Source organism: Schistocerca americana, chromosome 1 (genome assembly GCF_021461395.2).
Source record: "Schistocerca americana isolate TAMUIC-IGC-003095 chromosome 1, iqSchAmer2.1, whole genome shotgun sequence".
Taxonomy (NCBI): domain Eukaryota; kingdom Metazoa; phylum Arthropoda; class Insecta; order Orthoptera; family Acrididae; genus Schistocerca; species Schistocerca americana.
The window spans coordinates 637,365,823-637,377,485 of NC_060119.1; the positions used below are offsets into that span (position 1 = coordinate 637,365,823).

The following is an 11,663-nucleotide window of genomic DNA, read 5'->3' on the forward strand; positions in this document are numbered from 1 at the left end:
TTAGATGAAGACATTACAGAAACTTGTTTTATAGATATGTAGCACCCTTATTCCAAGGAATTTTATGACTTGTTTGTTATCCATGGTTTTGCTGAATAGCTACAGTTGGCTCCAGAGGATAGGTATTCAGCACCACATGCAAGTGTTGTGTGCAAATGTATTTGTTTATTTAGTATAATGTCTTAAATAGAAAAAAACTTTTCAATATCTTCAATAGATCTTCCTTTGGTCAGTACAATGGCGTTGTCTGTGAATTTATGTATATTTACATTAGAATTTGACTAAGTCTAAATACTTTATAAAAATCAGAAAGAGTATAGGACCTAAAACAGAGCTTTGTGAGCTACGATTGTTGTAGATTTTGTTCCTTACAATACTAGGAGCTTATACTACACCTCTCTTGGAATATAAGGTCAATGATATTGGTCTTGTGCACTTAAGTACAACACAATTCAGAAACATCTTCTAAATTAAAGTTCTTCATAGTTTTCTCCCAGTTGATATTGTATATATTCTTCTTTTTTCCAGAGAAGGTTGTCCTGTAAATCCTGGATCCAGTCTCCAGAAAGTAATCTACCTAATACCTACATTAGAGTCTAATAGAGGAAGACGAGGTGTTGCTCTGGATGGTACTCTCAAACACGAAGATGTTACATTAGCATCAACAACTCTGTAAGTTCAAGACATCATTGTATCAGTGATGATTTTGTAAAATATAGTTATGGCATAGTAAATGTCAATTTTACATTGTGAATAGTGTTTACTGTGTATGTTAAACTATTAAGTAGGAATGCAGGTAAGAATGATTAAAGTGTTTTGTGCTTCACTATTTTCCAAATATTACAAGATTAAAAACATGAATCAGGCAAGAATCTAAACATTAAGTTGAACACTACACTGATATTTTAGGCCTGGTCTTTTGGAGATGATACATCCTCAGTCAGCTTCTTGTCTATGAACCAACTCTCTCAGGCTATTGTGGAAGTGCTTCCAGTAAAGTGCAGAGTCTGAACAGTGAGCAGCTGGGTATATATGCAAAACATTGTTAGAGATGGTTGTATTAAATGAAAGAAAGAAATCCTACAAGCAGCTAGGAATAAAAAATACAATATTTACATATACAGTATAATATTTACTCAGTAAGTCACAAGCACACAATTATTACACTGTGTTTGGCATAATATTCAATTAATATTATTTTTGAATATTACAAAAGTGATCTCTGAGCTTATCCCTTTCATAGAGTAATGTCACATTCTCTCATTTCATGGGGCACCGTGGAGAGATTTTTAATCCAATCTATGATATTTGCACACATTCTGATGCCCACTTTTGTATCACATATCCTACCCTTCCCAGCTAAATTCTCATTGTCAATTATTTTCCATGACTGGATTTCGGATCGATAACTCAACTAACATATGTAGTGACCTTCAATGTGGATGGAAATGGAAATTAAATAAGTGTCAAAAATCCCAGAAATGGTGGTGTTGTACATCATAAATAGTGCTTATGTTATCCTTGATATCAATAACACACTATTGCAGTGGTTCCCAACCTGAGGGTAATTATCCCCTCAGGGATAAATTGAAATTTTCTGAGGGATAAAAAGTAAATGATTCAATTCTATTTCAGTCACAAAACTAAATTATTTTCAGAAGATCATTACTATTAGCACAATTCTGTAAAACTGTAATATTGATTATATAAGTTAGAATAATTACTTTTTCTCAATTTGTAGCATTAATGCAGTGGAGGTTACAGATTACTCACATAGTTCATTGACTACATACATATGTTGTGTTTTGTCCCATCCATCGCTGATGATGAAGTGAGATATATACAGAATAAATGCTAAAATCTCAAGAAAATGTCTTCTCCAGGTTGTTGACAGTACCTGCAGTAGTTCATAAATTGCTTCATTACTCACTTCGAAAAAAGTAAATGAATTAACTGACAGCAAGACACACAGTAACTACATAAGGGCTACCATAGTGCTGTACACAGCATTATTATTATTATTATTATTATTAGAACAGTTAGATGCAAAACATTAACAGCCTGAAGTCTTGCAACTTCTGTCAGTTCAGAAGTAAGTAGTGCAGCAACCAAGTGATTTACAAACAGTATGTATAGTGTTGCGACTGACAATTCGCAATTTTTCACAAACACAACTTTTATTGATGTAAGTTCAGAAGATTGATACTTCCCACAGGCTGTGGCTCTTGCTCCCCCTGCAGGAAGTAGTGCTCAGAATGTCTGTTTCCGTTATCTTGTATGTAAATAGCCAGTGTTTACCATGGTACTTTTGGTACGCCTTGGGCATAGACAACCTCGTCCTCTGTGGTGTAATATGGGTTGGCAGCCCTCAGGTGCTACCTTGGCTCTGGTATAACATATAGTGTATACATTTTAACTTCATTGATTTTACATGAGTTTGCAGTGTGCAGGTCAAGCAAGTGCCACAATGGAGAAGAGGGAAGTATGTTTTGTAACAAGTGTCTACCCTCACTGTGGAAGTTAGCTTTATTATCTGAGAGGGAATTGCGGGTAGCACTTGTGATGCACCACAAATTCCTTCTTCATTCATTCTAACACACACACACACACACACACACACACACACAAACACACAAAATATTATTCATCTTTTATCATTTTAAAAATAAAAGTTTACACACACACAAAATATTATTCATTTTTTATGATTTTAAAAATAAAAGTTTTCCAAGAAAAGTCTGTCATTCGGCAGTTCAGTTAGGTGCTAACATTGGTGATAATGTGGGGGAAGGGCAACAGATGGCAGGGGGGATGGAACCAAGAGCCAGGTAATAGCTAATGTCTAACTGCACTCAGGGGTAATGGTCTATGGAATTCTGGGAACCAATGCTCTACTGGTATTTTTAGGTAAAACCTCTATGCATTACTGAGGCTCTTTTGGATTATTTCAGTTGGTGTCAAAGTCAGGCACTATGCCAAAGAGTGTCAGCAAGACATTGTTTCATCATGAAATCCAAAAATGTAGACCAAAACTAATTTTAGTGACCTCTCATCTTGAGATTAAATAACACAAATTAATGATACATGTCACAATAAAATTTCTGTTTAGTTTCTAGTTGTGCCAAAGTAGTAATTTGTTTGTAAAGAGTTTGTAATCATATTTTAATTCTGTCATAGTTGTGAATATGTTTACTGCTTGTAGTTCAAAATGGCAATTTTAAAATTTTGTTGTTCAAAATCAGCAACTTACTGTCTGCTGTCGTAGCCACAGAATTAATAATGATTTTTTCCTCATGCTCAATGATTAGTATAGCTTAGAAATTTATACCTTTCTCACCATCAGCAAACTGTTTGGAGTTTAAATACATGCCATTTCATTGACAGACTTGCCTCTCCAGATCATCGAGATGCATTTGGAATAGTGGTGTCATATTCCGTGAAAGTGAAACTTTATCTTGGTGCTCTTGGAGGTGAACTTGTTGCAGAACTACCGTTAGTTCTTATGCATCCTAAGGTATTTCAATTATTAGTTTCAATTATCTATTTAATATTTTATGTGTTTCAATTCCATTATGAAATACATTGCTCATTAGCATACTTCCTAAAAGAGTGTATGTTTACAAGAAATATCTGATGCACAAAAATTTTACATTTTGAAAATAAATTTTGTCATTTAATGTCATTAACTATTTAATAATGAACTTCAAATTCATTGCAATAATTAAAAGCAACCTGCTCTATTCCATTTATTCATGCAATTCATTAAGTAATATACAAATACACTTAATAATTCTTTTTTATTTCTTTTTTAATAACAGCCAGAAAAGATGAAAGCTGTACATGCAGATAGTCAAGCTGACATAGAGACATTTCGACAGGAAACCTTTGATGGTGACATGACAAATGCTGCTAAATGCTGATGTGATATCTCTAATACTGTCGTGCAATGCATTCTACAAATTTAAGCAAAAATAAATATAAATAAATAAATGGGATCATCACATATGATACTGATATTTAAGGATTTGTCCTCATTATAACAAAAACATAATTAGACCAATAGGCCATCCTGAGCATTCAAAATTGCCTTTTAAACAGCTGTTTTGATTTCTTTTACGGTTTTTGATTGAAGTGAGAAGAAAACTATATTACATCTGAAATGTATTAATGTAAGCATGAATCAGTGCAAATACTATCAGCATAAACAAATACACTGGTCACAAGTTGTGATGAGGAACAATTGTATGGATGAAATGTCAAATGAAAAATAAGTCTGTGACAAAATGTGAAGAGAATGCAGTCACATACTTAGAGATGAGCACAGAGAGGGATAAAAAGAGATATAACTAAGAGGGAAAAAAAGATCAGTACAAATAAAGGGATGAGAGAACACAAAAAAGAAAATGAAGAATATGTAAACCAGGAAATGTGCACATAAACATCTTTCCTGCCTATATTTCACACCGCATTTCTGTCCTTTACTAATCTTTTTTATGTTTGCTCTATTCTCTGAGGAATTCACTGCATTCTCTGCTATACAGCATTAGTGGCTATCATGCCATTTTTACATTGTGATGCAATTATTCATTATGTCCATAATTTACTTATATCCTTCAGTGCATACTGCATTTCTGTTGGCACAAAATTTTGACTATTTTTCAGTTACTTTTGTTTTCTTCTTGAAGTTCCTCTTCCTTTATTTTACACAATTTAATTTAAAAATGAGCAATTGTTTCTAAAAGTTTTAGAAACAGTCAGTAGTTTTATTGGCCTTTTCTAGCCATTGTATCCACTGAAAATGGTACAATTTCTTTCATTTATATGATCATTTAAAAATTTATAACCACAGTGCAACTACATAGCTTGCAGTCTTTAAGGATCAGGGAATATCAATTTAATTCTATGAGCCTTGAAAAAAAATATCAATTTCTTATCTGCTTAATGTAAGTTGGGGAGGAGGGATATAAAAGTGTAAATTAAAATTAAAACTTGACTGGAAAATTGTGTACTTATATAACTGGAATAAAGAAAAACTTTGTTGAATAAAAGCTTTGTATGTGCTTTCTGTACTGTTATCCACAAATACTGAACAAAGAAATTATAGGTGACTTTTTTTTGGTAATAAAAATTCTAAAGAAATAGAATTGGCCAAATAGCTTTGATTAAACCTATTTTGTGTGAGCAAATTTGTTTCTTAGCGCCTAGATTTCATACAAAAGAAACTGAATACATTCATTAAGTAGGGTGGCATAGATACAAAACTTGAAGGAGGGGTGGAAAAAGGTGGTGTAGATCAGGAGTCTCTTTATAAAATTATGAACAAATGACAGCAAATATAGCTAATAACGTCTTTCACTTACAGATTTCATAATTGTTTCTCAACAGAGAATGTATATTTACCGCATACTGTTGCCTGCTTATAACATTAATGATTTTCACTTTGTTGTGTACTGGCACCCAAATGTTTCTTTTTCTTTCTTTTTTTTTTCATAACGAAACACATTATGTCCTTCTCAACACAAGACACATAAATGTTGTAATAGATTTTCAGGCTGTGTCTAGTAAATTTGTGTGATAAAACTGGAAATGAAGTGAGGTAGAAAACCATTAGATAGCCATAAATATATATAATTGGCTGCATGATCATATTCAGTGTCCCAAAAGATGCTTCAATTGCCCACAATGTAATGACAGACAGCAGCAATCAAAAATTTGATTATGTCAGCAATACTATCAAACATATGATAAACCACGATTATTTACTAAATGCACCACTGATTATTATTAAAGTGCTTACTGCAGACTGCAGAAGAGTCACATGTGTAAATTTAAAAACCAGAAAATACCTAAAGGAGTATAACGCATATAAAAATACGCATGAGGTTCTGTGCACAGTGATATAGCATTTATCGTCAACAAATACTCATGAATCTGGAATCAGTGCAACAATTTACCAATCTCTGTACAACAGGACCATATAAAATCTGCCAGTGATTAAACTTTGATGCCTGATATACAATGTTAAGTTACAAACAGACACCGTAACAAGTAAGCAGCTTGTACTTTCCAGTACACTATTTCTGAAGCAGAGCATGTGGCAACCACAAAATAAATTTAAGAAAAATGAACTGCTGCCTCATACAGAATGAGTACTCTTCCTCAAGATCCTCATAACAGCATGAAGCAAAAGAAAAACCCAGACAAATCACCAAATTTATTGGGACAACAGATCCAATTTACTATAATTCACACTTCAGGGAATAATGAGTGAGGAAGGTGAGGTGGTTACCTTAAACATGACTTTACAGTATCAATGAAAAAGATTACATTTTTACCGAGAAGTAAAATAATATGAGTATAACTAACAGAGAGCTTAAGAGTTAATAAGTAGCAATTAACTGATATTTTCAAATTTGTTCTGTCAGAAAATATATTGTGCTTGTCTTTATATGTCAAATGAAAAGAGGAACTGAAAAGGGTCAGAAGTTTATGTACACTGGTCTCATGTCATCTTGTTGTTGTTGTATTCTTCAGTCCAAAGACTGGTTGATGCAGTTCTCAAGGCTACTCTATCCTATGCAAGCCTCTTCATCTCCTAGTAACTACTGCAACCTACATCCCTATGATTCTGCTTACTGTACGAATTCCTTGGTTTCCCTCTACAATTTTTACCTTATACACTTCCCTCCAGTACTAAACTGGCAATCCCTTGATGCCTCAAAATGTGTTCAACCAACCAATCCCTTCTTTTAGTTAGGTCTTACCATAAATTTCTCTTCTCCCCAATCCTATTCAGTACCTTCTCATTAGTTACATGATATACTCATCTAATCTTAGCATTTTTCTCTAGCACCACACTTCAAAAACTTCTATTCTCTTTTTGTCTAAACTGTTTATGTGCACATTTCACATCCATACAGGGCTACACTCTACACAAATAATTTCAGAAAGGGCTTCCTGACAATTAAATGAATACTTAGTGTTAACTAATTTCTCTTCTTCAGAACTGCTTTTCTTGGCATTGCCAGTCTACATTTTATATCTTCCCTAGTTTGACCATCATCTGTTACTTTGCTTCCCAAACAGTAAAACTCATTTACTACTTTAAGTGTCTCATTTTCTAATCTAATTTCCACAGTATCACCTGATTTAATGCGACAACATTCCATTATCCTTGTTTTGCTTTTGTTGACGTCTATCTTACATCCTCCTTTCAAGACACTGTCCATTCCATTCAGCTGCTCTTCCAATTCCTTTGCCGTCTCTGACAGAATGCCAATGTCACCTCAAAGATTTCATTTCTTCTCATTGGACTTTAATTCCTACTCCAAAATTTTCTTTTGTTTTATTTACTGGTTGCTCAATATACAGATGGAATAACATCAGGGATAGGCTACAATTCTGTCTCACTCCCTTCTCAACCACTGCTTCCCTTTCATGCCCCTTGACTCTTATAACTGCCATTCAGTTTCTGTATAAATTGGGAATACCTTTCGCCCCCTGTATTTTACCCTTGCCACCTTTAGTATTTGAAAGACAGCATTCCAATCAACATCGTCAACAGCTTTATCTACAAATGCTATAAATGAAGGTTTCCCTTTCCTTAACCTACATTATAAGAGAAGTTGTAGGGGTCAGTACTGCCTTTCATATTCCTACATTTCTCTGGAATCCAAACTGATCTTCCCCGAGGTCAGCTTCTACCAGTTTTTCCATTCTTCCGTAAACGATTCATGTTAGTATTTTGCAGCTGAGACTTAATAAATTGACACTTTGGTAATTTTCACACTTGTCAGCACCTGCTTTCTTTGGAACTGAGATTATTGCATTCCTCTTGAAGTCTGAGGGTATTTCACCTGTCTCACCAGATGGAAGAGGTTTCTCATGGCTGGGTCTCCCAAGAGTATCAGTTGCTCTAATGGAATGTTCTCTACTCCCAAGGCCTTGTTTCGAATTGAGTCTTTCTGTGTTTTGTCGAATTCTTCATGCAGTATCATATTCCCTTTCATTTTCTTCTACGTCCTCTTTCATTTCCACATTATTGCCCTCAAGTGCATCTCCTTTGTGTATAACCTCTATATACTCCTTCCACCTTTCTGCTTTCACTTCTTTGCTTAGGACTGGTTTTCCATCTGAGCTCTTGATATTCATATAGGTGGTTGTCTTTTCTACAGAGGTCTCTTTAATTTTCCTGTAGGCAGCATCCAACTTATCCCTAGTAATATATGCTTCTACATCCTTACATTTCTCCTCTAGCCATTCCCACTTAGCCATTTTTTACACATTTGTATTCCCTTTCACTGGCTTCATTTATTGCATTTTTATACATGATAAATAAACTGAAGGCATGGAATAAAAGAAAGGGGCTCAAATAAGAAGGTAGTAGAGACTATGAAAATAAGGTCGGAAACATAGGCAGAAGCGCTGCTTCATCGACAGTTACACAAATAAGATGTACAGCACTTTGCTTTACTAGCTTTGCTTTACTAGCTTTCGGAACGATGCTAGGGAGTGGGGATTGCGGGGAAAGGGGAACAGCAAGTTACCTTAGGTTTCGACAGGGAGGTTGTGGGAGCAAAGCGTGTGCTGTAAGGATTGCTCCTATCTACACAACTGAGGAAAGCTGGTGGTGATGGGGATGATCCTGATGGCACGGGGTGTGAAGATTCACTGGAATCTTGCACATACCATGCCTGCTTTCACAGGTGGCCCAGCCTCTGATGGGGTGGATTAAGCCTGTGATGGGACTGGAGTAGGAGGTGCTGGGTGGGTGGATAGGGCAGGTCTTGCATCTGGGTCTTCCACAAGGATAGGATCCCTGTGGCAGGGGTTTGGGGGTGGGAGTGGCATAGGGTGGAACCTCCACAACATCCTAGTCCATCAGTAAGCCACTCTCACCCCCAATCTCCTGCCACACAAGTCATATCCTTGTGGAAGACCTAGATGCAAGAACCTGACCTATCCACCCTTCCAGCACCACCTACTCCAGTCCCGTCACAGACTTATCCTGTCCCATCAAACACCAGGCCACCTGTGAAAGCAGCCATGTTATATACCAGCTCTGCTGTAACCACTACACAGGATTTTACATTCATGTGACAACCAACCAGCTGTCAACCAGAATGAATGGCCACTTCCTAACTGTTGCCCAAGACAAGGTTGACCTCCCACTGGCAAAACATGCAGCAGAGCGCAACATACAAGATTTCAATGGCTGCTTCACAACAAATGTCATCTGGATCCTCCCCACCACTACTAACCTTTCTCAGCTGTGCAGATTGGAGCTACCATTACAGCACATGCTTCGCTCCTGCAACCTCCCTGGTTTAAACCTAAGGTAATTTGCTCTCCCCCTCCACCCATCTCCCAACCAGTAGTGTGTGTGTGTGTGTGTGTGTGTGTGTGTGTGTGTGAGAGAGAGAGAGAGAGAGAGAGAGAGAGAGAGAGAGAGAGAGAGAGAGATCGTTTGTAAATACACACACCATCCCCACAGTCCTCCCCCCATGAACCATGGACCTTGCCGTTGGTGGGGAGGCTTGCGTGCCTCAGCGATACAGATGGCCGTACCGTAGGTGCAGCCACAACGGAGGGGTATCTGTTGAGAGGCCAGACAAACATGTGGTTCCTGAAGAGGGGCAGCAGCCTTTTCAGTAGTTGCAGGGGCAACAGTCTGGATGATTGACTGATCTGGCCTTGTAACATTAACCAAAACGGCCTTGCTGTGCTGGTACTGCGAACGGCTGAAAGCAAGGGGAAACTACAGCCGTAATTTTTCCCGAGGACATGCAGCTTTACTGTATGATTAAATGATGATGGCGTCCTCTTGGGTAAAATATTCCGGAGGTAAAATAGTCCTCCATTTGGATCTCCGGGCGGGGACTACTCAAGAGGGCGTCGTTATCAGGAGAAAGAAAACTGGCATTCTACGGATCGGAGCGTGGAATGTCAGATCCCTTAATCGGGCAGGTATGTCAGAAAATTTAAAAAGGGAAATGGGTAGGTTACAGTTAGATATAGTGGGAATTAGTGAAGTTCGGTGGCAGGAGGAACAAGACTTTTGGTCAGGTGATTACAGGGTTATAAATACAAAATCAAATAGGGGTAATGCAGGAGTAGGTTTAATAATGAAGAAAAAAATAGGAGTGGGGGTTAGCTACTACAAACAGCATAGTGAACGCATTATTGTGGCCAAGATAGACACAAAGCCCATGCCTACTACAGTAGTACAAGTTTATATGCCAACTAGCTCTGCAGATGATGAAGAAATTGATGAAATGTATGACGAGATAAAAGAAATTATTCAGGTAGTGAAGGGAGACGAAAATTTAATAGTCATGGGTGACTGGAATTCGTCAGTAGGAAAAGGGAGAGAAGGAAACATGGTAGGTGAATATGGATTGGGGGGAAGAAATGAAAGAGGAAGCCGCCTTGTAGAATTTTGCACAGAGCATAACTTAATCATAGCTAACACTTGGTTCAAGAATCATGAAAGAAGGTTGTATACCTGGAAGAATCCTGGAGATACTAAAAGGTATCAGATAGATTACATAATGGTAAGACAGAGATTTAGGAACCAGGTTTTAAATTGTAAGACATTTCCAGGGGCAGATGTGGATTCTGACCACAATATATTGGTTATGAACTGCAGATTGAAACTGAAGAAACTGCAAAAAGGCGGGAATTTAAGGAGATGGGACCTGGATAAACTGAAAGAACCAGAGGTTGTACAGAGTTTCAGGGAAAGCATAAGGGAACAATTGACAGGAATGGGGGAAAGAAATACAGTAGAAGAAGAATGGGTAGCTCTGAGGGATGAAGTAGTGAAGGCAGCAGAGGATCAAGTAGGTAAAAAGACGAGGGCTAATAGAAATCCTTGGGTAACAGAAGAAATATTGAATTTAATTGATGAAAGGAGAAAATATAAAAATGCAGTAAATGAAGCAGGCAAAAAGGAATACAAACGTCTCAAAAATGAGATCGACAGGAAGTGCAAAATGGCTAAGCAGGGATGGCTAGAGGACAAATGTAAGGATGTAGAGGCTTGTCTCACTAGGGGTAAGATAGATACTGCCTACAGGAAAATTAAAGAGACCTTTGGAGAGAAGAGAACCACTTGTATGAATATCAAGAGCTCAGATGGCAACCCAGTTCTAAGCAAAGAAGGGAAGGCAGAAAGGTGGAAGGAGTATATAGAGGGTTTATACAAGGGCGATGTACTTGAGGACAATATTATGGAAATGGAAGAGGATGTAGATGAAGATGAAATGGGAGATATAATACTCTGAGAAGAGTTTGACAGAGCACTGAAAGACCTAAGTCGAAACAAGGACCCGGGAGTGTACAACATTCCATTAGAACTATTGACAGCCTTGGGAGAGCCATTCCTGACGAAACTCTATCATCTGGTGAGCAAAATGTATGAGACAGGCGAAATTCCCCCAGACTTCAAGAAGAATATAATAATTCCAATCCCAAAGAAAGCAGGTGTTGACAGATGTGAAAATTACCGAACTATCAGTTTAATAAGTCACAGCTGCAAAATACTAACGTGAATTCTTTACAGACAAATGGAAAAACTGGTAGAAGCTGACCTCAGGGAAGATCAGTTTGGATTCCGTAGAAATGTTGGAACATGTGAGGCAATACTGACCCTACTACTTATC

At 37.2% G+C, this 11,663-nt stretch overlaps 1 protein-coding gene across 1 annotated transcript in view; it reads left to right on the top strand.

The window, feature by feature from the left end:
• LOC124607525 (arrestin homolog) overlaps window positions 1–5,048 on the top strand; it is a 96,975-nt gene extending 91,927 nt beyond the window's left edge. The window contains exons 6-8 of the mRNA XM_047139912.1: window positions 529–672; window positions 3,385–3,514; window positions 3,819–5,048. Of these exons, the coding sequence (XP_046995868.1) occupies window positions 529–672; window positions 3,385–3,514; window positions 3,819–3,920 (376 nt within the window). The 3' untranslated portion in view covers window positions 3,921–5,048. The remainder of the gene's footprint in view (window positions 1–528; window positions 673–3,384; window positions 3,515–3,818) is intronic.
• The last annotated feature ends 6,615 nt before the right edge of the window (window positions 5,049–11,663 follow it).